General features: G+C 33.8%; 1 protein-coding gene across 1 annotated transcript in view; it reads left to right on the top strand.

The window, feature by feature from the left end:
* MIPOL1 (mirror-image polydactyly 1) overlaps positions 1 to 27,999 on the top strand; it is a 341,867-nt gene that overhangs the window by 66,660 nt on the left and 247,208 nt on the right. The window contains exons 4-7 of the mRNA XM_081094826.1: positions 6,921 to 7,134; positions 9,349 to 9,484; positions 11,152 to 11,257; positions 24,256 to 24,385. Coding sequence (XP_080950952.1) covers positions 6,921 to 7,134; positions 9,349 to 9,484; positions 11,152 to 11,257; positions 24,256 to 24,385 — 586 coding nt within the window. The remainder of the gene's footprint in view (positions 1 to 6,920; positions 7,135 to 9,348; positions 9,485 to 11,151; positions 11,258 to 24,255; positions 24,386 to 27,999) is intronic.

The following is a 27,999-nucleotide window of genomic DNA, read 5'->3' on the forward strand; positions in this document are numbered from 1 at the left end:
AGTTGGAAAGTCTGAACTTTTCTCTTGCACACACTTCTGTTCCTGTGACACGGCAGAAGTTTCTGATGTCTTTTTCTTTTATGTTTGGGGGGAAAACCATAAATGCAAATATGTGAAAAAACCTCCCACCCCCAAAAAGGAAACATAGTCAGAAATAATTTAGTAGAGGAAATAAGCAGTATCTGTATACACATAAAACTCTAGGAATTGGTAGAAGTTATTTGGAGCCACTAACGGATACTGTTGTTCTGATTTCGTTGAAACTAATACTCATTTAGAAAAATCTTTAACCAGTGAGAAAAAGATAACATCTTTTGTTTAAAATGTGTGGTTACTGTAGTAATCCTATTACCACATCAAATTTATTTATAACTACTTAATAGTAAAAAATATTTTATATCATTTTGATCTTACATAATGTGGTGATAGACAATATATAAAAGAAACAATGAGGTTTTTATTCTTTTAATACTTATGAAATCAGATGCTACAGTATAAGTAATAACCTTTCAGAGATTAAAAAAAAAGAGTTAAGGAAGTGGTGACCAGTTGTGTTAGCAAGTGTCAGAAAGCATATTAACAAATTGCATCTGTTATAGTTCATTTTATCCAGAAATTTCCCTGATAGCACCAACATCTGAAGGAGCAGGATATCTATGTATTTGAATGTACTTGCCCATAGTACTTCTCTTCCCCTTTCTTTTTTTGCCAGTGAGTTCTCAGGTAGCTGCGATGTTTCTGTGCTGAGAAACCCCAGTAGATCCCTAGAGACTATTCTAACTCAACCACTCTGAAGAAACAGCTCAGTAAACAGCATTGACCCCCCAGGGGACCACCAAATCCATTTACACAGATACCCCTTGTCACAAACTATTTACAAAGCCAGACAGAACAGAATTTCCCAGCCTCTAAGAATCCCTATTTGATTCTAGCTACCTCCTCACTTCTGTATAGTAGTTGTGAAATAAGTTACTTTTGGCCATGAGTCATGATTTCTTGTGTAGCATCAATTCAACTGAGTATATTAAACATTGACTAATGTATAATTGTCTGGAGAATTGAACTCAAAGGAGGTTCTAAAGATTTTGTTCCTAAAAAGGAAATAGGATAATGCTGTTAATTTTCTGGACTAAGGAATTGAGAATTTAATAACAAGGTTACCATTGAGACAGTTGGTAATACTAGTACCTCTAGAAGTAAAGAGAGGATTTGTTAGATCATGAAAATGATCCATTGGAAACAGCATGAAAGTCACTAAAGAGATACAGGGTTTTTAAAGTAGCCCATGTAGGCACATGTATTAAGTATTAAGATTCCAAAAAATATCTTCACTAAATCTGCCCATTTTGACCAAGTGGATAAATTATCTCTAGCAAGAGCTGTAGGTGCCATGTGAGGAATATCTAGTAGTAGTCTTCCATAACATCATTTTCAAATGGTCACAGGATAAGTTTATATGGCAGTGGCAGCATTAGATAGTAATAGCAAAAATTGGGGAATGTATTTGAAGTAATCAAATTCTTACATCCGAGTAACACAGTATGCCCATAGTAGAGAAAATGAATAAAGGGATTGATAATCGTCATGAAAAAATTTCCTATTGTTTAACCCTGAGGAAAGAAAGATCTCAGAGGCTTATGAATTATGAAGAAGAGATTGATAATTTATTCTCTAAGTCCATTTGGAGAAATAAATTTGAAGAGTAATAGTCTTAATGGTGAAATAATTAACAATGACATTGATTAAACAGTGAAGCAAATTACTAAAGGAGGTTATAGAGTTTCCATTTTAAAATGTGCAGGAGAGAAGAATCAATAGTCTTAGCTTTAAGCTTTCATCTGCCTGCATATGAGAGTTTTAATCAAAAGTGAAAATGTTCATTTAAACATTTGTCTAATTGACTGGTTTGTAAAACAGAGCCATAACTTCACTTTTTGTTGTATTTTATTGATTTACTAGAGGCCTGTTGCACGAGAAGATTCGTGCAATAGGCCTTCCCTTCCCCTGGCTGCCGGCACCGGTTTTTCTCTGGCATCCGGGACCCAGGCCTTCGCTGCGGCCGGAGCCGCCTTCAGTCTTCGCTCCGCTGCTTCCTGCCTATGTATGCAAATTAAACTCCATCTTTGTTGGCGGTTAATTTGCATATCTCACCGATTAGCCCATGGGAGGCATAGCGATGGTACGGTCAATTACCATATTTGTCTATTATTAGATAGGATATTTCCATACGTAATGCTTTTTCAGGTGATAGGCAATACCAACAGCTCAACTAAATTTTTTAAACAATATATTTTTATTAATTTCAGAGAGGAAGGGAGAGGGAAAGAGAGATAGAAACATCAATGATGAGAGAGGATCATTGATCAGGTGCCTCCTGCATGCCCCACACTGGGGATGGAGCCTGCAACCCGGACATGTGTCCTGACTGGTTTTTGAACCCTTACCACCTGGTTCATAGGTCAGCACTCAACCACTGAGCCACGCCTGCTGGGCTCAACTAAAACTTCAATAGCTTCATCCCATTATCACTTCATAAAGACCTTTATCCTGGTTTGGAGAGTTCAGGAAAAAATAATTGAAGACTGAATTAGAGTCTCTATGCTATTTTTTTCTCTTGGTTGGAGAAGGTACTAACTCAGAAACTGAATTTCAGTTGGGCTTGGAGTAAGGTGATGAAAATTTGGCAAGATGCAACAGGATAGTGTCTTAAAATCTGACTTGAGCCCTAAACTGGTTTGGCTCAGTGGATAGAGCATCGGTCTGCAGACTGAAAGATTCCAGGTTCGATTCCGGTTAAGGCAGCAGTTCTCAACATGTGGGTCGCAGACCCTTTGGGGGTCGAACAACGCTTTCACAGGGTCACCTAAGACCATCAGAAAACACATATATAATTACATATTGTTTTTGTGATTAATCACTATGCTTTAATTATGTTCAATTTGTAACAATGAAATTGGGGGTCACCACAATATGAGGAACTGTTTTAAGGGTCGTGGCATTGGGAAGGTTGAGAACCACTGGGTTAAGGGCATGTACCTTAGTTGCAGACACATTCCCGGTAAGGGCTGTACAGGAGGCAGCTGATCGATGTTTCTCTCTCATCGATGTTTCTAACTCTCTATTCCTCTCCCTTCCTCTCTGTAAAAAATCAATAAAATTCATTATAAAAAAAAATCTGACTTGAAAAGTCAAAGTGCAACTTACTCTCAAATGTTTCAGAAAAATTATATATGTGTAGGTAGGCAGATAGATACAGAGAATGGATAATAAAACAAGTATAGGGAAATGTTAACATTTGGTGAATATGGATGAAGTGTATATAGAAATTCTTTGTACTGTTTTTGCAACTTTTTATAAGGCTGAAATTATTTCAAAAGGAAAAAGGAAATGACTGTTATCCACAATCATTTCTTATTACCTTTCTCATGTCTGTCCTAGTGTGTTTACGCAGTCCATGAAGTATTTTGCATTTGACTCTGATTTCTCTTCTCAGTTTCTTGTCATTTTGTCATTTTCCTGGATGACTTTAGTGTCTTCAGAGTTAAGCTTTTTATTACCCTGAGTCCTTGATTTCCTCCTCTCCAGGTACCTTCACTATCAGTCTATTTCATCAACCCATTCCCAGTTAAATCACATCTTGGACTTTGTTTTTACATGTCGCTCATTTTAGAAATTTTCACTTTCTGACTACACCATCTTGTCATGTCCATGTAAGAAATGACTGTGCTTTTCCTAAAGTTATTCCTTTTGTTCTGGACCTCTTCTTCCTGTTCTCTTCTTATTCTTATAGTCTGTTACTTTTTCTTTATTTCTCCAAGCTCCAATCCTTTGGCAGTTCATTTAGTTTGCATATTCCTACTTGGTTTTTGTTGGTTTTTTTTTTTTTTTTTTTTTTTTGTAACAAATGCCTTTGTGAAGTTTTCCCAGAGTTTACAGTTGAGCATCAGTATATTTAGCCATTGTGTTTGGTCTCTAAATCGCTAGCGGAATCCTTCCTTATCACATTATATTCAAATTATTAGATCAGTTTGCTTATAGAGTCCTTGATGGGGGAGGGGTGTGTGTGTGTCTGTTTCTTACCTGTGTTTTTTAAAAATATATTTTTATTGATTTCAGAGAGGAAGGGAGAGGAAGAGAGAGATAGAAGATCAGTGAAGAGAAGGAATCCTTGATTGGCTGCCTCCTGCACATTGGACCAAGCCTGCAACCCAGGCATGTGCCCTTAACCAGAATCGAATCTGGAACTCTTCGGTCCGCAAGCTGATGCTCTATCCACTGAGCCAAATCGGCTAGGGATTTTTTTTTTCTAGTACTTATTACAGGACATATCACACTATAGGTTTTCCATGAATTATTAAATTAATAAATTAATTAGAGAAGTCAAACTTCCTATACAGATGATTGAATTCTGATATAGAATAATGCAATATGGCAGAGTAAGAAAGCATCGAGAGCATTCAAAGAATTTAAGCAATATTTACTAAAATAGTAAAAAGAAAAAAAAGAATAAAGGCAGACAGAAAGGGAAATTTTATAAATCAGCCTTGTTTTCTCTAAAGTAAAAGCAAAGTCTCCATAGAAGAGTATGGATAGTCTGATTTGCAGAGCAGGCTCCAAATGTCTGATGAACAGTTATAGTTAGGAATCTAAAATGCTGAGCGAGAGTAGAAACATCCAGAATTAATCAGAGCCAAATCACACAGCACAGGGTTCTTAAAAAATATTAAACACTTAGAAGTGAAATCCAGAAGTGGGTTAGGACTTGTTGAGTTCATTTTAATAATAGTAAAAAGGGTTCTAATTACTCTTATGCAGGAGGGACTAGCAAGGAGTCCTCTTATTGGGAAGCTCCTACCTCTCCTCCGAATTTGGAGGTGGTAGCGGTCACAGGTGTAAAGGCAGTGAGTTTCCAAGAAATGAACAAATCACAAATTTGACATTAGGTACGCTGAAGTAAAGTTATAATTGTAGTAAGCAAGTAGCAAGTATAGATATCAGGGATGGGGTAAACTAAACAGTAGAAGGTTAGGAATAAAAAACTGAAAGGAGAAAGATGCTAAACTAGACACAAAAATACAGAGGCAAAAATATGGGACAATTGGTAGATAATCCAAAGTTTGGTATCAAAAACAGGTCAGAGAGTTAAGACTTAAGGTTCTGAAGCAGTTGGTATGGTGTTGGCATAAGCAACTGGGGGCGATTTATAGCTGGCACATCCTTTTACTTTTTGATGAATCTTTGTACCTCATACACAGGAGCATAGTATAAGCCCTAATAGTTATTTTTTGATATGTCCCTGGGGACACTTTTTGTTATTTGATATTGCTTTCACTATCTACTTATAATTTTCTTTCATTTGAATTACTTACAAGTTCTCTGTGAGTGTTGAAAAGCATGGTTTGTTAATGATATAGTGGTATTCCTGAGAGCCCATTTATAAAATTCTCATTCAGATTTTGGGGGTTACATGTGACCAATACCAGGCTTTTCTAGAAAAACAGCATGATGAACATCTAAGCCAACCAAGTATGCATTTTGAAATGTCAAGAAGCAACAAATTATCTCCAAAAACCTACAATTGTTATATTTTAAACCAAAATAGAATATAATGTTGAAATTTTATAGATACCTTACAGTAGGTAATTATGGTAGCATATTTTCCCAATTCATTCCCTCAAATAAAGTGAAGTCAAGAGTAATTTACTACAGTGGTTTCTAACCTAGCTTCAGCCACCAATAAGACAATGTCCACAACGTGGCGTTTCTAACTGGCTCTAATTTCAGCACATATACAAGCAAAAAATTTCCTCTTAAAGAAAGAATACTTTGTGAGAAGTACCTTATCTATAAATGCCCCATTTTTCTTTTATTTTAAAACTACTCTCTCTGCCTCAAAAGAATTTTAAATTTGGCTGGTTGCAGATGGCATCACCAAGAAGCAGATGATACTTACCTGCTTTTTACAGTTTTGCTTTTTAATATTTTTGGTGGATATAATAAAGTTCTACTTACAATCAGTGTTTGTGCCTATTAATCTAATTTACTGGTGAAAGAGTTTGTTTTGTGCACTTGTGTTTATGTCATTTTCTTCCCCCAAAATAATACATTTCTTTTGAAATAGCTATCATTTACTAGTTACAGCTTAAAATAATTTTTATGCGATAGCAAGGCCTTATGAAACAGATCCCGTAATGTATAACACATATATGATAAAATGGGAGTTAAAATAATTCTAATATTCATTTTATAATATTATGATGATGGTTACAAAAATAATAGCTAACACTTACAGATGTGCCAGATACTAGGCCAAGTTTTTGCATGTATTAACTCAGTTAATCCTCACAACAACTGAGGTAACTTATTACGTTCCCATTTTAAAAGCAAGACTGAGGTGTGGGTGTGTTTTCTTGCCCAAAATTATGTACTTGGCAAAGCTGGAATTCTGATCCAGACAGTCTGATATTAAGAGTTCCATGCACAATATCAGTTTACTATAATCACTAACTTATTGCAACCTAGTTTTCAAAGTTTAGGAAGAAAAAGTAATCTGAAAATAATTCCTCTAAATCCATGATTTTCAAGTTTGATTGCATGCTGGAGTCATCCGATCACTCCCAGATATTTTTATTTCATTAATATAAGATGGGTCTGGGCTATTGGATTTCTAGAAACACCTCAGGTTATTCCAACCCGAATCCAATGTTTAAACCACTGTCCTAAATGCTCTCTCACTGTGGGAATGGAAATATTCATGGCAGAATCACGCTGTTCATGCTTACGTGATCACAATAGGAGTAAGACTAATAAGTACATGTTTAAAGCTCTGAGAGCATTTATTTCCACAAAAATATTCATTTGAATTATTTAATATGTAGCTATGGTGTTTCTTACATTATGTGTGTTTTTATTTTAAACAGCCCAAAGTTTTATGGAACATGAGACTACAGGAAGAAATAAAAACACACAGCCAGACAAACAGCTGACTGAGAATTCTAAGGGAAGCAAGCATCAGCAATGCAATGAATTAGTTAATGAAGCCACATGTGAGGACACACAACTGCCAGAGCAGAAGTCAAGGAATTTTCCTCATCCAGGTGGTGAGGCATCTCACTGCACTTCTGAAAAATCCAAGTGAGTGCCAGCAGCCTTAGATCCAGAGTGTAAGAACTGCAAGAACTCTTTTTGTCTTCCTCCCTCACTTCATTCTTCCTTCCTTCTTTATGGTGTGAGCTAAGTTTGATATATCATTAGCATATTAAAATTTGGGAAATCTACCAGAGTTTTCTACTGTTTTCCATTACATCAATATGATGTATCTAGATCAGCGATTTTCAACCTTTTTCTTCTCATGGCACACACAAACGAATTACTGAAATTCTGTGACTCACAAAAAAAAAAATGTATTTTTGCCAACATGACAAAAAAGGTATAATTGTGATTCATTCATATTGGACAACTATTGTTGTATTGGTTGTCATTTTTTTTAATTTGACATATTTTAAAAATTCTTGTGGTACACGGATTGAAAATCGCTGGTCTAGATTGCCAAGTGCAAAAGCACAAGATGAGTTTGAATAAAGGCCATGAGGTCTTATTCTTTTCAGCTAAATATTATTTTCTGTGATCTTTTATTATGGGTCTGGAAATAACTGTTGAGTTGATATTAATGGTATTTTTTTAATCAGAGCCCAAACCTAGTAGCTCCAGAACAAAATAAGCCCAGAGATATGGTTTTGGTTAGCATTATTTTTTATTTAAATTAATTTTAATGCTTTTAGAAAGGCCTTGTATACTTTCATTTATCTTTATTATTTTATATTCTGCAGCTTTTACTTATTTACCTTCCCTATCTATCCCATGCAGGGATTTGAATTTGTGACATCTGTCACTTTTATGTATGGGATTAAGGTACTTTCATAATTAGTCCTGTATTATGAAAATACTACTATATTAGAAAATCTCAGTGACTGATGTAATTATATTTTCAGTTCAGACAAAATTTTATTTTATAGAATATCTATAATAATAAAAGCAGAATATGCTAATTAGACCGGATAGCGGAACGACCTTCTGGATGTCCTTCCAGATGACCTTCTGGATGAAGCTGGGGCTTTGAGGGCCGAGGCAAGCTGCCATGGCTGCGAGGGCCGAGCCCCTTGCACGAATTTTGTGCATCGGGCCTCTAGTGTCTCCATAATTTTACACAGGAAACAGCTATTTCTGTTTGCTTTAAAATTATTCAGTAGAAATATTAATATGTTCCTGCCACCTAGCAATGAGTTATATTCTTACTGAAGTACAGATTAGAGCATATTTTTGGGGGAGAAGGGGTAGGGATGAGTGAAGAGTTGACAAACATTTTATAACCACATGAGAAAAATAAATAGTAGAGGTTGGGCCAAAGCCAGAATGTGAGATATCTAGGACAGTTGCAACAGAAGATGCACGTGGGAAGTAGAGCTGCACTGGCTGTCCCAGGCCTCACTGCTTGCTTGCTTCCGAGAGACTCTAAGACAGGGGTGGGCAAACTTTTTGACTCGAGGGCCACAATGGGTTCTTAAACTGGACCAGAGGGCCGGAACAAAAGCATGGATGGAGTGTTTGTGTGAACGAATATAAATTCAAAGTAAACATCATTACATAAAAGGGTACGGTCTTTTTTTTCAATAGTTTTATTCATTTCAAAGGGGCCGGATCCGGCCCGCGGGCCGTAGTTTGCCCACGGCTGCTCTAAGATGTACCTGTGCTCACAAATATAATGCCATTGAAAACTGCCCATTGCTTTTCCCCTCCCTTGCTTTATACTACTCGCTAATAAATTGACATCTTCTCAAATAGTCTGCAAATGTCAAAAAAAGATGTTTTGCGTACTGTTAAATATTACAGGAAAAAGTTTTCATGTTTAATATGCTTTAAATTTAATAATGAAAGTATTACACTGTCAACCAAATTGAAAGAAAATTATGATTACTGTTCTCACTTTCAGGAAAGTGAAAAAAGTATCTAGTCCTGACTAAAAGTACAAATTAAATTAATACGCACAGCCCCTAAAACCTGAATTCTTTAAGTACACAAAACCATGAGTCTCCATAGATGGTACTAAATGCTTTCCACAGAGTTACCTCTCTCTGTTGATAGAGTAACACCTCTATGAAATTGATATATTTATTCTTTTCATCCATAGGATTTTCTTAGTGCGTAACAGAAATTTAAAATTAAGTAACTTTATCTATTTCTTGTTAAAATTAAATTTGTCTCTCCCCATTTGAAGGGTAAAATTTATAGGTCCTGTGTAGTAGAAATTATATGTTTATGTTGTTTAGTAAATAGTTTTCTTTATTACAGCAGTATGGAACATACAAATAATGATTTGCACTATGAATGTATGATTCCTTGTCAAGTTACTTCAGAGTTAAATAAAGACAAGACTATTGCATTTCTTCAAACAGAATTGGACATTCTCAGAGCAAGCCATAAAAAGGTACTGTATAGAAAAACCTGATAATTGTACTGTGTTTTAACTGTTGATTTTCTAAACTTATTTTGCTATCCATCACAGTTCAGTTTTACTGTGTATTTTTATCCGTTAACAGTAGCTTTAGGTTGTTGCCATATCATGTCATCAGGGTATGATTGAGTTGAGAGATTGTCTATAAACAGCAATTTCTTTGGTTGCCTGCCTTTGCTGGCCTGTGATATCACTTCCTTTTTCATAAATCTATGGTACTTTAAGTAGATACATGAAAAAAAGGTCAACTCAGGTTTAATTGCTGTAAAACTTTATTTCAGTATTTTGGAGAATGAGAAATTTAATGCACTACTTTTCTTTTTTTATTAATATCTTTGCCCTATATTTCACCTCAATAATATATGTAATTAAACTTTAAAGTACCAGGGTTTGGCAATATCTTAATTTACCTTATCTTACACTGCTGTATTTTGTCCAATCCAGTTTGTTATGTCACGTTTTACCTTTTCTGACTCTGTTTCTAGTTACATTCCTTTGAACATTAAATAATGTTATTAAATAACTAGAGGCCTGGTGCATGAAATTTGTGCACTCGGTGGGGCGGGTGGAGGGATATCCATCAGCCTGGTCTGCACCCTCTCACAGTCCAGTAACCATCAGTCAGACATCCTTAGTGCTGCCACAGAGGCGGGAGAGGCTCCCACCACCACCGCTGCGCTCGCCAGCTGTGATCCCGGCTTCTGGCTGAGCAGTGTTCCCCTTTTGGGAGCGAACTGACCACCCAGGGGCAGCTCCTGTGTTAAGCATCTGCTCCCTGGTGGTCAATGCATGTCATAGCGACTGGTTGTTCCACTGTTTGGTTAATTTGCATATTAGCCTTTTATTATATAGGATGTTCACTTTTGTATGCCTTCTGTTCTCTTTAACCTCGTCATACTTGTCTGATTTTAATATTTCAATATTCTAGTTGTTGACCTAATCAAACTGAAGCATGATATTAGGAATGTTGCTCATCTGTAATGGAAAACAGCACAAATGACAAAATCTGAGGGAGGAATTAAAAAAAAAGAAAACATTTGGAGGGATACCGTATGAGAACTGGCGATATTTTCTGTACTTTCATTTAGCAGTTATTTATTACATGCCAATATGAATCAGGTGCCAGTGCCAATGTAAATAGATTATGATGGGCTAGCATTCTCCAAGGGAGATCAGTTTCAGATACTAAGATTATTATCTAATTAATTTTGTTTCAAAATATTAAAAATATTTAGAGAAGCTGAAAAGCTGTGCTGTCCATTATTTATCTAGGATAGTCCCTCCCAAGTCTTTGCCTTTAAGACAATAGAATTGATCAGATTGCTTTTTGCCAAATATATTTTTAATAATTATATTGTTCCCTTTTTAATTTTATTTGCCTACACATAAAGACACACACAAATAAAATGTATATCATAATGTTTTTATAGTTTTTATGTCATTATAGGTAATTACTTATAAAATATCTTCAAACCTTAAATATTGTGTGTGTTTTTTAATCCCTGAAGTTATGTATTTAGGCAATTAAATGTAATATATTTATATTAGAAAAAAAAACCAGAATTTTACTTTGGGCTTAATTATATTTGTGGAAGAAATTTGTCAGATAAGAATCTGTGTTTTTTTTCAATATATTTAAGCTTCAAGAAAAACTGTCTAAAGAAGATAAAGAACAGAGAGAATTAAAGCTTAAGTTGGAACTCTATGAGAAAGCAACAGAAGCTCAAATTGCTGAGAAGACAGCAGGTATGGTAGATGAATTGTAAAATGTAACCTTAAGAAATATGCACAAGGTTATTGTATTATGTGGCTTGGTGAATACTAGCATACCAGCTATTTGCCGAAGGAGGGAAGCTCTGTCCTTTTTTTTTTTTTTTTTTTTTTTTTTTTTTTTTTTTTTTTTCCTTTTTTTGGCTGCTTAGAAAATAGGTGGCTTTAACATCCTGGCTCTGGTATTAGTGAGAGCTTTACCTGTATTCATACTGATTTGGGCATTAAATGCATTGTTAACACCATGTCAATCCAATCACAAAAAGGTTGTTTGTTTTGTTGGAAGGGCCTGAACAAACAAGGGGAAATAATGATTACCAGTGCCTCTACCTTTCAACCAGCAGTTCAGATACCACTTATTGTTTTAGCTCTTTGACAGGAAATACTTCTCCTTTGTATGAAGATAGTCATCTACTCATTGCCAGTGGAAACCTACATTTCATTTAAAAATCTATTTTGTGCAATTAATAAATTTTTACCTGATAATGTGGATGATGGTAGAGGTAATGTTTTCTCTGAGATTAAAGTGAAAGGTTGCCAAAGTTTAAGATTATAAATGACTCCCTTAAATATATTTTGTAGTCCATCTTTATTTACAGGTCTTTGTGAGGAGAACATTTTTAAATATGCCTGTAGTATATTACAGATATGATCAGATGATTGTCAATAGTTATGATCTCTCATCTATATACACATATATGCCACTGTGACTCTACCTCAGACTGTTCTAGTGTATTAAGGAAAGAGAAATTTCATAGAATAAAAGCAGTTAACATGCAGAGGCATTTTAGAGATTATTTTAACATTTTTATATCAATTTAGAATGATTTTAAGGAATAATTATATTTTGTGACTTGTTTGAAGTTACTATATTTTATAAGCCACTTACCTGTAACTTTAGTTGCATATATGAAAAAACTATGATCAGAGACATTAGCAGATACAGTCTGTCTTCAAAATATTACTGTACAAAGTAGAATTAAATAGCACTATGAAAATATAGGCAAAATGACTATAAATAAATACTCCAGCTAAATACCAGATGATTGTTTTTCTGTTAAACTACCATGATTTTTTAGGGTGGGAAAATGGGGGAGTAATATATTTTAAGGAAAATTAAAAGTATATTAAAAACAAATGACTCATATAAATCCAGAACAATTTGAAAGTTTCTTGGCTGTTTACTAGGAAGATATTACAAGAAGGACATTTGTTTTAAGGTGCTTGCAACATAATTTAACTTTGTATGTGTCTTAGAGAAGATATTTAATAAGATTTAGGCAGTTCTGACCGAAAATTATGAATTAATATGTCTGCATCGCTCTTGGAGGGGAAGAGTCAGAAAGCAAAATTACTTACTCTTTAAACTTTCGTATAATGTAGCTAATTATATACTTCAAATATTTGTTGGTATATATTTGAGGGTTCCCTTTGGCTAAACTATGAATCATATATGCATTAAATGGAAAGAATTTGATTGCCTTATGATTCTTATTAATCAAACATTTATCATTAATGATATTTTTAAGTAAATGTTAAACATGTTTAGTGTGTTTTTATAGCCTCCTAAATTGATGAAAATAATAATGCTATATAGTTTCTCTGGACAAAGCAATCTAGTTTTAAAAAAAGATGACCAATCACTTAGTTTTTAAAGTATAAATTTTTAGAATGTATCTTTACTTTTTAATGTTTCAGTTCTATTTTATTGAAAAAAGAGTAAAGATACTTTAATTGTGACATTAGAGAGAATTATTATTATAATATATGGAAGTAAAAAATCTGAATTGCTTAAGAAATTCTTTGGTTTGAAGCTACTACAAATTTATTAACTAACCCTTGGTAGACTCATGAACTTTTTCATAATTTCTCATACATACTGTTGTAAATAGCTTATCTTCTACCTATGAGAGGTCAGAAGGAAAAACACCATAACAAAAACAACTACGTCAGTACCTGAATAGAAAGGGGAGCATTATAGGACTATAGCTACATGTTTTATTTAGTGTCAAATGAAAGAATAAATAATCAGTGGATGTTTGTTTCTATCACTGCTCATTTTTATATTTGAAATAAAAAGTGTGTTTGGTAAAGTATATTACAAATATGCACATACATTTAAGTATTATACTTAAGCAAAATGTAAATATTTTAAAAGTCAAGATATTTCACATTAAAAAAATAAATGCAGAAACATCCTGAACTGCACATTGGAAATTGCAACTGGGATACAAGTATAAATATATGTCAATAGGTATTTCAAATAAAATGTTAATAAAATGCAGGTACTCAAGGAAATAGGAGTTGTTTCATTTCAGTATATAAAGTATAAAGATTTATATATAAAGATATTCACATATGAGTGTTATGACAGCAAGAGAACTGAAATCAATCGAATAATAAGGGAATGGTTAAATAAATGAAGGGGCATTTATATGAGACATGCAGTAATTAAAATAATTTCTGAGGAATATTTGATGAGATGAGAAAATGTTTATGACAATATTAAGAAAACGAAGTAGGGGAAGACTGTATTTATCATATAATCCAAAAATATATATATGAATAGGGTGTCCCCAAAAATTGCTAGCTCAATTTTGAAAATGGAATGTATTTTAATAAATACTGCCTTTATAATTATTCAAAGTGTGTGTGTAAATTTTTGGGTACACCCTGTCTATATGTGTATATAACACATATAGCCCTGGCCAGTGTGGCTTAGTTGGTTGGGCATCATTCCACACATGGAAAGGTTGCCAGTTCAGTTCCCAGCTTCAGGGCACATGCCTTGGTTGCAGGCTTGATCCCCCGTAGGGGGCATGCAAGAGGCAGCAGATCTAGTATCACTCTTACTTTATGTTTCTCTCTCTGGCTCTCTCTCTCTCTCTGACTCTCTCTCTCTCTCTCTCTCTCTCATAAAAAAATAAGGTCAATAAAAAGGCAGATTTTGGGAGTATTAATGGGTGTATTAATGTTTCAGTCAACAGCAGGTTTTCTCCAGTGAGCATGGATTTGATTTTGTATTAGAAGAAGAAAATGTTACCTTTAAAAGATGTGATTTTTAAGAAAAGTTACTTGCTTTCTAATCTTAAAATAATTCCTGTGGATAAGTTTAATACATAAAGAACACATAAAGCAAACTTTCATGAAATTCATATGATGTGTGTGATCAAATTTTGCTATCCTACCTATGCCATTTTTCTTCCGTTTCAGATTTGCCCCTTATTTATTTTTGTGTCTTTATGTGTAACTTGTGTACATATTAATCATCTTGTCTTCCCAGCTGATTGTATAATTTCTAAGAACAAGAATCTGGTATAGTCAGAACCACATAAAACAAAAAGTGCCCAGTTCTGTGTGAGGCAGAATAAAGTAATGGAAAGACCAAAAGCCTTGGAATCAGATTGACCCAAGTTTTGATCACAGCTTTGACTTAATAAGGGTTGACTTTGGACAAATTATTATATTCTGTCCAGAATTTACTCTGTCCCATGTAAAATGTGAATACTAATTAATTTCCCAGATTATTTTAAGGATTATAGAGAATATATAAAAATACCTAGGATATACTCAGTAAGTTATAGCTAATATTAATATTTGATTATTTTTATCTTTATGAAATTCTTAAACTTTTGATAATGTAAAAAGTTTTGAAAATATTTTTTCTATTTAGCTTTTAATTAAAATTAATGGTTCACTGTTTATTAATGGAAAAGTGAAAGAAAAAATTGGAAACAAAGGATTAGATGATGAGAATAATTACTGTTGAGATATATGTATTTATTAGCACTAGTGCATATTACTTACATGTGAATCTGAAATAAAATAAATGGGATACAGAAAATTTGGGATTTAGTCCAAGGTGTACCTACGATAAACGTTCATGTACACTGTTGTAATAGCAGGAAGCCCATTTCCTTTGTTTCCCTGATGGTTTTTACATGATGTGAATTCTATCATTGGAATGTGATCTCCTGAGAATTTGAAAATCTCAAATGGTTGCCCTAGCCTGTTTGGCTCAGTAGATAGAGCGTCAGTCTGCAGACTGAAGGGTCCCCGGTTCGATTCTGGCCAAGGGCACATGCCCGGGTTGTGGGCTTGATACCCAGTAGCGGGCATGCAGGAGGCAGCCTGTCGATGATTCTCTCTCATCATTGATGTTTTTATCTGTCTCTCCCTCTCCCTTCCTCTCTGAAATCAGTAAATATATTTTAAAAAATCTCCAGTGGTTGACCTTTTTACCTTCCCCTTCTTTATTGACATCGGCATCATCACTGACTGTTTTTATTGGGCGTTGTATAGGGACTGTGATAACTTCTTAAAAATTCAAACAAGAAATATTTATTGAGGGGTCGTTATGTACTAGGCGATGTGGTAGACAGTGAATGTACATCAGGAAATGGACAGACGTGTAATTTCAAACATTCTTCTGTGTGCAGTCACTTCTTACTCATAATACAACATTGCAGTAGGTGCAGTTCGATGCTCACACTTCCAATTCAAATCTTTGTTTTACTATTTTTTTTTTAAACTCTTATCTCGTGCAAGTTACAGCCTCCCCAAACTTTGGCTAAACCCTATTTATAGGTTGCTGCGACGTTTAAGTGAGAAAATGCTTATGAATGCGCTCACTAAATGGAAATTATGATGATAAGATGATGATGTCACTATCTTGTTTTCTCAAGACCTCTTGATCTAAGAGGTGCATATTCAAAGTGTAGCTAATATAAGTAACTGTCCCACAGCTATTTATGTACGTTTTGTTTCAGAAAAAATTGATACCTTTTTAAAAATAATTTTAAAATATTTTTATTTTATTTATTCTCTGCAGTTTTTAGTTTTCCTTGATTTTCAGATTTAATTTTATTTGGAAAGTTTGAAAATATGAAAATCATATTTTTAATCTCTACATAAAAAGAAAATAAGAGAAAAATATATAATAAGTCAGTCTTTTTTACTTAACAAAAGATAGTTCACTATATGTTAGCATTGGGAAAAAAATGTATCTCATTGTAGCTGTTTAGGACTTTTTACTGTGTTTTAACCCATTAAATTATATATGTTGATAATATTATTTGAAATTCGTTAGTATATATGACCTTCAAATACTAGAGGATATTTTGGAGAAACATAGCAGAAACATGAACTCTTTGTCTTTTAGGTAAGCATGTCTTCTCATTTAAATAAAATGATTAAGCCACAAAACACTTCAAAATTTGCTTTACGTAAATTGAATTTGATAGTAAGAGAGTATTGTGTGGCTTGATTTGCATCCACTCATTTACTTTTAGGACAGTGATGTGGCCATACTTTTAAAAATTGTTCAATTAAACCTTTCATTTTTTCTAAACAGTCTCAGTGGGCATTGTCTAGTGTTTAATGTCTCTTAATTTTTATTCCTCTATTACATTAACAGTATACAGATGCTGTTTAAATTTTACACAAAAGAGTATTTCTTTAGTTTTGATAAATTATTTTTGTGATATTTAAAATATTTGTGTTTCTTTAAAAGCCTTATTTTACTTTTTAAATGCTCACATTAGAGTCTCTGCTTTATATGTTAGTTATTTTTCTTTCTTGCATGTCATCCATTAAAGATTAGCTGTGGAAGGTTGGAGCATGGAGAGATTATGAATGACAGAACAACTCCTGTAGAATAATAATCAGTTTTTAGTATTTAATGCTGTTTGACTTTTGCAGACACATTTCTTATTAACCTTTGGTACAAAGATAAATCCAGGTTCCTGATATCTCATGGAGAAGATGAATTTGAGATCCCCTTCCAATTAAACTGAAATAAGGCCAATATTGGGTTTTAGAATAAAGAACTCCTTAGTTCCTAAGTCTTATGTTTATAAGTCTGTCTATCTATCTTATCTATCTATCTATCTATCTATCTATCTATCTATCATCGATATCTTAGTTACATTTTACATATAATTCAGTGGTTACATAATTTGCTTAACTTACATTATTGTTTATGCAAGCATTTAATCTGCTTTTTTTTTAAAAAAAAAAAAAGATTTTCTCCATGCTCAAATTTAGAATGATATTTTATAAATAGAAAAATACTGTCAAGCTCTTCTTATTGCACAGAATGTAATAGCTTAAGTTTTTCTATCTAGGTTAACATGTAAATGTTAAAAGTATACATAGGTAATCTACCATTATATAAAATATATTCAGGCACCCCAACTAATTAACATGGAAAAATAAATATTGTTGTGTAAGAGAAAATATTTACATTGTTCTCTTGTAAAAAATTTGTTTACCTATACCGTATCTCCCATGATGTTGATGATCTAATGATGAAGAAGAACAAGAATTAATTAGTTCTGCATATCAGGAGAATGGTAAATAACATAATATGTACTTCTAAGAAATAACACACATTGGAATGTCATTTTTCTGTGTATATAATGGGCATAAGTAAAATGTGAAAACCATTAATCTTACACTTAAATGCCTTAAAAATATTAAATTATAATTAAGTTATAAATGTAAATTACATATACATTTATATATCTGCATGTTTTATTTTGGAAGGAAAAAGGATTTCAAGAATATGACCAGTCATTTCAGATGAAAACAAAAAGTCCCATTCTCTTCGAAATACACTTAGTTAGAAATATTGATAGATAGAGGTTGATTATATTATCTTTGGCTACAGAATCCCAGGGTATGAATCAGGATTAATTACAATGAGTGCCAGGACAAATAATACTTGAAAGTAGATTATGGCCAATGTTGTAACCTCTCTCCCTAAAAGAGTTTGTGTTTTCTGGAGGAAACAAAATAAGCGTCGAGGAAACAGAAACCAGTATGCATAACAATAACCATCAACTGGCAATATTTTATTATGTGTGGAATACTGTGGAATTTAGAATGAAAGCATTTTAGAGCATATCAAATTATTAGGGTATTTAAAACAGAAAAGTAACAGAAAACTCTCAGATAATATTTTCTTAAGCTTTTTTCTATATGTTTAATTCTAAAAAGTTTAGGTAGCAATAATATTTCACAGAATTTTCAAATTGGTATCTATTTAAAGTAGATATTATGTACAGAAAGTAATTTAAATATTTCTTAAAATTGTATTTCAAAAGTGTATAAAATAATACTAATTATAATAATTCAGGGATAAGGTTCTTTCACATTAAAATTGTAGTTTTATCTTCATTGTTGAAAGTATTACAGATTGTAGTTCTGTGATGTATTAAATGTTCAAATGTAAACCGTATTTTAGAAAGTATTCTTATATAGTCTTTAGTTATATGTACTAAATACTTGTATGTAGTAAGTGGGGATTTTGCAAAAACAAAACAAAACAACACACACACGTCCTTGTCTTATAGTTTTTCTACTAAAACATGTTTTGTGTAATTTTCTAATCTTTATCAATTCCTATACCATTGGTAAGTATAGCAGGTCCTTGATAACATTTTGCTACACCATTGATGAGTTGTCACAGGAACTTAACTCTTGTTTATATCATTTAACTTATGATAAAATTTCTGTTCTTATCCATCATTTTTCTTAAAGTCACAGACCTATCAACAATAAGTAAGGAATTATAAATTTATAGGAACTTCACAAAAGAAAAATTTAAAGCATATGTCAGGAGCTAAAATGATGAATTTTTTATTCAATTAAATCTTTATTGTTCAGATTATTACAGTTGTTCCTCTTTTTTCCCCTCATAACTCCCCTCCACCCTCTGCCCTTACCCCAACCTCTTCCCTCTGTCCTCATCCATAGGTGTACGATTTTTGTCCAGTCTCTTCTCCCACCCCCAAACCCCTTCCCCCGCCCCGAGAGTAGTCATTCCACTCCCTTTGTATGCCCCTGATTCTGTTATATTCACCAGTTTATTCTGTTCATCAGATTATTTATTCACTTGATTTTTAGATTCACTTGTTGATGGATGTGTATTTGTTGTTCATAATTTGTATCTTTACCTTTTTCTTCTTCTTCCTCTTCTTAAAGGATACCTTTCAGCATTTCATATAATACTGGTTTGGTGGTGATGAACTCCTTTAGCTTTTTCTTATCTGTGAAGCTCTTTACCTGACCTTCAATTCTGAATGATAGCTTTACTGGGTAAAGTAATCTTGGTTGTAGGTTCTTGGTATTCAACACTTTGAATATTTCTTGCCACTCCCTTCTGGCCTGCATAGTTTCTGTTGAGAAATCAGCTGACAGTCCTATGGGTACTCCCTTGTAGGTAACTGACTGTTTTTCTCTTGCTGCTTTTAAGATTCTTTCTTTGTCTTTTGCTCTTGGCATTTTAATTATGATGTGTCTTGGTGTGGTCCTCTTTGGATTTCTTTTGTTTGGGGTTCTCTGTGCTTCCTGTACTTGTAAATCTATTTCTTTCACCAGGTAGGGGAAGTTTTCTGTCATTATTTCTTCAAGTAGGTATTCAATATCTTGCTCTCTCTTTTTCTGGCACCCCCATAATTTAGATATTTGTACGCTTGAAGTTGTCCCAGAGGCTCCTTACACTATCTTCATATTTTTGAAATTATTTTTTCTTTTTGCTTTTCCAGTTGGGTGTTTTTTGCTTCTTTGTATTTCAAATCTTTGACTTGATTCCTGCAATCCTCTAGTCTGCTGTTGGAACTTTGTATAATATTCTTTATTTCAGACAGTGTATGCTTAATTTCTAGTTGGTCCTTTTTTATAACCTCGAGGGTCTCACTAGATTCCTTGAGGGTCTCACTAAGTTTATCGGCAGTTTCACTAGAATTTTTGAGGGTCTTACTAAATTTATCGGAGGTTTCTAAAAAATTATTGAAAAACCTTATAACCGTGGTTTTGAATTCTATATCCAGTATTTGCTTTCTTCCATTTCTGTCATTTGTGACCTGTTTCTTTGTCTCACCATTTTTTTATGCTTCCCTGTGTTGATAGAGTGGCTTTCTGTGCTAGGAGTCCTTTAGGGCCCAGTGGCTCATCCTCCCCAATTACCTGAGGTGGACACTCTTGGTGCACCCCTTTGTGGGCTTTGTGCACAGTCTTGTTGTAGTTAAACCTTGATTGTTGTAGGTATCACTGGGAGGAATTGACCTCCAGGCCAATTGGCTGTGAGAATCAGCTGTGTCTACGGTGGGAGAACTTCTGTTCTGGAGACACCTTATGGGGCAAGACTTGCTTCAGTGGGGCTTTGGTGCGCACTCTGTCTGCCCCCTGAGTGTGTCCCTTATGGATCTGAGGAGTTGTAATTGGATGGTCCCACTCTGACCACTGTATACACTGGCTCTTGGATCTCTAAGGAGGTGCTAATTTAGCCTCTGCCTGAGGCTACCCAGCAGGAGCTATGGAGAGATCTGCAGATTCCTCTTCTTTGTTTGGGGTTTGGAGGTGCCCAGATGAGGCCCAGCTGTGAAGCAATGCAAGCTGTTGTGGGGTCTTGGGCCTTCTCTTGGAAGTTCTGGGTCTCTCTCACCCAGCTGCAGTTTGTTAGGTAATTTTCAGATTGCAAAGGGCCAGGCCTTTCATATGCAACAGCTTGGGTGGGGCGGGGTCTTAGGGGATCAACAGGGCGGAGTAAACAGCTATGGCAGATCCTCAGTCCTACCCTAAGAGGCCCCGCCTCTCAGTGTCCCAGTAATCGCTGCAAGCACCTCTGAGAGAAAGCCGCCCTCGAGTTCCAACCAGTACCAGACAGTCCAGTTTCTCCCAGTATGAGTCTGGGTCCCCAGAGACTCGCCCTGGAGTTCAGAGATGTCGGGAGCTTGTGTCTCCCTCCCGATTGAAAGAGACAGCCATGTCCTCAGTTGCCAGCCCTTTCCACATGTGCCTCCGTACCTCTGCACTTTACTTCCACACCTCCTCTGAGTCTTAGTGTGCTTTTCTCTTTCCTTCTAGCTGTAGAATTTCCAGCCGGCCAGCCTTTCTGTGTTTCAGGATGATGTCCGTTTTGTCTTTTAGTTGTATTTTTGAAGTGGTTGTGCGAGACAGCAATTTCAGGTGTTTACCTATGCTGCCATCTTGGTTTCTCCTAAAATGCCAACTTTTAATGTAGTAATCGTACTTCTAGGAATTTTCCTAAGTAATTAGCTAAGTTCATACATAAGGATTTATGTTCAAAGATGTTCATTACAGTGTTGTTTATATAGTGAATAACTTAGAACAGTGTAAAACCTTTTATTAGGAGCATCTTAGTTTAATGAAATATGGCATGTCCAAATGATAAAATTTCATGTACAATATAAAATGTTTGTTTTTTTTTTATTTTTAAAAAAATATATATTTTATTGATTTTTTACAGAGAGGAAGGGAGAGGGATAGAGAGGTAGAAACATCAATGAGAGAGAAACATCGATCAGCTGCCTCCTGCACACCCCCTACTGGGGATGTGCCCGCAACCAAGGTATATATTCTTGACTGGAATCGAACCTGGGAACCTTGAGTCCACAGACCGACGCTCTATCCATTGAGCCAAACCAGTTAGGGCGAATATAAAATGTTTTATATTTTGAAGATTACTGAAAAATATAGGAACATACTCTGTTTATTTTAAATATATACAGAATGTTACAAACTATGTAAAATATTTCTGTCTCTGCATTTATATAATGAGCCTGTATGACTCTTTAATCAGAAGAGGTTATTTATGAAATAATCATATAAAATACTGAACATTCTAATTCAATTTTAGAAAAACATAATAGTTTCTTCTTTAAAAGAAGCTCTGAAGTAAAAAGTTGAATCCAGCATAGCAATGCAAAAAAAAGGAAGCATCAAGCAACATGAAGTAGGTTGGTTAATTTTCTATTGATGTGGGACATTTACCATTTGTCTTTAAATTCACATCCACTTTATACAAAGAGAGAGACAATACACTTTTCAAGAAAATTAAAAAACCTACAGTGATATTTGTGGTTCTGGAATATATATTGGTGGTTTCATAAAACACTATCATATTTGCAAGGAATCTACTTAACCTCATGCAAAGGTAGTAATGGTTAGCTGTTCAGCCATGGGACATTCTTTCATGTTTAGTAAAGACCTGTCTTTTACAAAGCTATCATCTATGCTTAGAATTTGTTCTTAGAATTTTGGAACATGAATTGTAATTGATGATTATTTTATATGTCTCAAATTCAAATCCTAATTATTTCTTTTTCCCTCTCTTTATGTTCAGCCTTTTCTGTTTACATAACTACTTTGAGGATGTTAACAAACAGATTCTTTTTCCTGGGCAATGTCTATCCTCCAAACTATGTTATTTAGGGGATCATGATCCAATGTTTAAACTAGAATGTTTTCCAATGTACTGTCTCTTACTGTATTTTAAAAGTAGTTTGAGAAGTGTACAATATGGGTTTGTCAATAGACTTGGGTTCTACTAAGAAAATATGTACTCTGTCTTGACTCAATAAACTCATACTTAGTATGGTTTAGCCTCTTCATATTTACTTTTGCCCATATTAGAAAACAATTAGCTTACTAAACAAATTTGAGAATTTGGTGGTGGGTGGTGGTGGTGGTGGGGTGATCCTCTCGATGAATCTCTTTTGAGTTTGACTAAGAATTATACAATATTTGATAACCATGTTTAAAAATGGAGATATCCAAATATTATTGTAAACACCCAGTGATTTGTTTTACCTACAATATAAGTATTTTACTTGGTTGGCTTACATAGTAGCTAATAATATTTGTTAATGTGATTTAACTGCTGTGAACCTTTACTGAACAAATATTGAAATTTATTCAAGTCAAAGAAAGAGAATCTCTAATGACTTTTGTTAAGGCTTCTATTTAATAGTTAAGGACAAAAGTTTGTATGACATACGAGATGCAATTAACAGTAGATTTTACATTTAATAAAAAGAAAGAAGCATGCGTATTTGCTTTATTCATTCCATCATAATTTGCAGTAGAGCTGTGGGTGTTTAATGAGCAAATTCCAGCTAAAATGCTATATTGATTTTCTAGTGAACTTTGTAATAGTCATCCACCTTGGAAAAGCTCAGTGTTTACAATTAAGTTTTCTTTACTAAAAATGTTTGAGAGTTGCATATTGATCCTTTGAAAGTACAGAATTCTAGAAAGAATCATGTTTTTCATAATAAAATTTTACATAAAAGCTAATAGGTGTTAAAATTATCATTCAGTAATACTTTAATTTTGGAAAAATACCTTAGCATTTATAAAATACCTATGAATGGAATAGCTGAATCTTATGGTCATAGCTGTATGTTTAATTTTTTAAAAAGCAATTGACAAACTGCTTAGTTTATTCCCCATCTGTCAAAATACTCTTTTACATACCCTTACTTTCCTTGAAAACCTTTATTACCATCTGTTATTCTATCTATCTACCCTCCTGACTTTGGTGTTTGTTGTTTCCATGCTTATTTTAATATTTTTTATAATTGTGTCTATCCATAAATAATAGGTGGAGTTGTCTTCCTTTGCAACTTGCTGGTTTTGTCAAAATTTCATTTTTGAGATTTGTCCATAGTTAATTCATTTTAAAGGCTGGATAGCATTCCAATTTTGAATATAAAGTGAGTTATTTATTCTCTCTCCTGTTGCTGGACATTTGAGTTATTTCTGGTTTTGCTGTTATATAATGAATGCTACGGTAAGCATTTTTATACATGTTTCCCTGTGCTTATGTGCAAGAATTTCTGTAACCAAAGAGGAGATTTGCCAGGTTATAGGCTACAGACATCTTCAACTGTAATAAATATTGTCAAATTCTTCTTGACAATTGCAAAATTATATGTGAGAATTATTTTTATTTCACAAGATCACAATATTTGTTATTATTTGACCTTTTAATTTTTTATTTTATGGGTGTGAAATGGTAACTCAATTTTACAGTAGCTTTTAAAAATAATTTTTGTCAAGTGATTAATTGATACCAATTCAGGTGAATAAAAGAAAATTATTTTTGTTAAAAGTATGCATTTCTCCTTTATTTTCTCTAATTAATTTTGGATGATATTTTTTGGTAGCTCTGGTCGAAGAGGTGTATTTTGCACAGAGGGAACGTGATGAAGCTATTATGTCTCGACTACAAATAGCCAATGAGGAGAGAGATGAAGCAATCGCACGAGCCAACCATATGGAAATGTCTCTAAAACTGTATGTACACATTTAAAACTATATGACATTAGAGGCATTTATAAAGTGTATGCATTATGTGGTGATTACATATTCAGAAATGTTACTGATTCTTTTGTGTTACAGTTGTAAATTCCATATCTCCATAGTCTTTCTCAGACTTCTGGCATGCTGTAGTAGTTTGCATGTCAGGAATAGCAGCTACCACACACACACACACACACACACACACACACACACACACACACACACAAACAAACACAAGAAGAAGAAAAAAAGAAATACACAACACTGAGTACACTTACTTTCTTGACTTCTTCATAGTTCTGTTGTTGATGTCCTTCTTTTGTAACTTCTTTTTTCTGGCACTTTAAGATGCTTCGGGTCTAGAAATGTGCCACTTTCATCCCGGAATCATCCACTCCTCAAAGGAACCCCAATTCCTTTTATTGGAAAGTGGTATTAGAAACCAAGATCTGGATGCCAGATGTGCTCATTGTTGCTGGGTGTGACTACTTCTAGGCCCAATCAGAAGAAAGAGCTAGGAAATGTAGGGTGGGGCAAAAGTAGGTTTACAGTTGTGAGTATGCGAAACAGAGTTTATTCTTGTGTTAATATTTAATTATTGTATTATTTTTCCACTTAAACAACTATAACCCTACTTTTGCCCCACCATGTATATTTTTATAGTTTTTATTACCTTAAGGCTGAGTCTTTTTTATTTTGTTCTTATAGCATTCATAATAAGGGAGAAATGGGTAACGGAGAACAGGAGAACACTCAATCCCAAGTTAATTAACCTATTTAATAAATATTTATCAAATATATACTGTGTGTCAGGTTCAGTTCTGTTTGCTGAGTGCATAGCATTATAGTCCCAGTTTAGGAAGAAGACATTAAGTAAATAATTACATAAATACTTAAAATAATATTAACTAATATGAGGAATTATTGCTTCCTAGGATCAGTTTATAGTAATTTCTTAATGAATTATAATGTAGAAATACATTAGGAAAAACCATAAATAAGAAGGAAGAACAACAACAAAGGCTAATCTATCAGCACAGTTTTAAATGGCACTGTACAGGTTCCTTTCTACTTAGCTGAAGCATGTAGGTTCTGAGCGTTCAATAGTGCATTTAAATGAAATCCTTCTTAAGATAGAACCTGTTTTTAACTGAGCTTTGCTTGACGGAGGCACATTCGGAGGTACTGAGTATAGGCTGAAATTATAAATTATTTCACATCTCTTTTTTAATTCCTATTTTTTGCTTCTTATAATCTTCAAATTCCTTCTGTCATCTTTTGTCTCTTCTCCTACCACTTCTGATCACTGTATCTTTAATGCCAAATGTGTTTTGTTTTATTATTCTGCCACTTCTCTGCCTTTCCTTACCCCTTGAATGTTAAGTGCTTTCTTTTCATTTTTACTTTTATCTAAAAAATAGGAAAAAAACCCATGTTTGCATATGTATATTGCAACTTTTGAGATTATGGTATCTTGTGTCTCTGTTATTCTTGGTATATTCTTTATTAAGAGTGGTAATGTGTAAAATGAGACTGATAAAAAGAATTTTGAATTTTCTTATTCGGTCTTTTAGCATGTGAGGTTCTTTCCATTGAACAAGGAGAATGATTATAGGTTCAGAAATGAAAGACATAATATTGAGTGATTTAGGGATAAATCAAGAAATGTGACATTTTCTGCATGGGTCTTTTCACTTAGAGTGCAAGGCTGTCAGTCAGAATTTGCATGGTATAGGAAATCAATTGAAACTTGAGCCCGTGGACATTTACTTCAGCAAAATTCTTACTAATTATCATGTCTATGTCTAGTTAGAATGTTATAGGCATAATTAAGAGTTTACAGAAGGTTGAGATTCTTGTGTGCAATTGTAAACCTCATCATAATGATTTATAATTTGTAGTTTCTCAGCTATACTTCATATAACACTGTTATTTTAAGTCTTAATTAAACCAGTAAAGCTTTATGTTTTGTACATGCTGCTAGTAAGCCTTAAACTTCAAAAGACATTTTATATAGAAAAGTAAAGCCATATATAGCTGTTTTATAGTTTTTTTCCCCTAACGGTCTATTTTTTGTCTAATTTTTATGTTTTCTTTTGACTGATAAAGTCAGTTACATACTTATTGTAGGACTGAATTTAACTTTCTGAAACCACTTTTCTTACGATTAATCTTTAACTAGACATTGAATGATCCAGTTCAAAAAAAAAAAAAAGTCAAATATACTGAATTGGCACTTAAAGTGTATTATCATACAAACCTGGCCTCGTTTATCAGTACTCTATATCAGGGGTCAGCAAAGTAAGGGCCTGTGGTGCAAGTTCAGCTTCCACCTGTTTTTGTAAATGAAGTTTTATTGGAAGGCAACCGCACCTGTTCATGTGTTTATTAGCTGTTTTTGTGTTACAAAGGCAGGTTAGTAGCGTGACAGAGAACACATGGCAAAGCCTAAAATGCTATCTCACCCCTTACAGGAAAAGGTTGCTATCCTTGCTCTATATAATATAGTTGAGACTAAATTATAATGTTAGTTGATCTTTGCTACGTGTGACAAGTATTTCTGAGACTTTTAAATGACTACAGATAGAAAATGCAAGTATTGGCTTTTTCTCTTTTGAAATTTATGTTTGTATTGCAAGTTACTTTGTTTCTATGTAAACTTTCGAATCCCAAATTATCATTTGTTCATTTTTTTAATTTTTTAATATATTTTTATTGATTTCAGAGGGGAAGGGAGAGGGATAGAGAGATAGAAACATCAATGATGAGAGAGAATCATTGATCAGCTACTCCTGCATGCCCCGCACTGGGGATCAAGCCCACAACCCAGGCATGTGCCCTTGGCCAGAATCGAACCTGGGACCCTTCAGTCTGCAGGCCAACGTTATCCACTTAGCCAAACAGGCTAGGGCTCATTTGTTCATTTTTATTAAAGTTTTATTTTTCCCCAAATGACCATTTATTACTGACTTCAATTTTAAAGTATAATTTAGCAAAACAAAATTGCGATGTAAATGCTAAGTGGTTGACTTGGCTCACTCTTGCCCTGCATGTCAGACCCGGCACACTTGCGAAACATGATTCCAGTTTCTTCATCAGCAAAGTGATCAGTCACTAGATATTATGTACTTTTAAGGATAATCACATAAATTAGTTGTAGTCTGAATGCCAAATTCATGTGCCAAGTATTTAGTATAAACTTTTGATAAGAAAATTTAATTATAAAAATTCTAGTTAGTAGGGAATGTTAATATTAGCCTGCATCTTAAAGATATCCTGTTGAAATATGTTAATTTAGAACATTGAAACCCTCTGGTAAAGTAATAATTCCTCACATTGCAGTGCATGAAAAAAACTAACAAGTATTACATAAGCATTCCATATACTTTTTGTTATGTTTATTATTTATAATATACATATTAGGTAGCCTACCTATGCTGTTATTTTTCTTCCTGATCATATGTAATTCTTTGAAACAGAAAAGGGTGATTTATAACCTGTAGAACTAATTTTTTTTTTTTTTACGAAAAGTTGCCAGTGATCTGCTAATCTAAATGTTCGATTTTAATGTAGCTTTTTAAATTTTAAATTATCAAGTTTAATAAATA

The sequence above is a fragment of the Myotis nattereri genome (assembly GCF_964212035.1).
Source record: "Myotis nattereri genome assembly, chromosome: 1".
Lineage (NCBI taxonomy): Eukaryota > Metazoa > Chordata > Mammalia > Chiroptera > Vespertilionidae > Myotis > Myotis nattereri.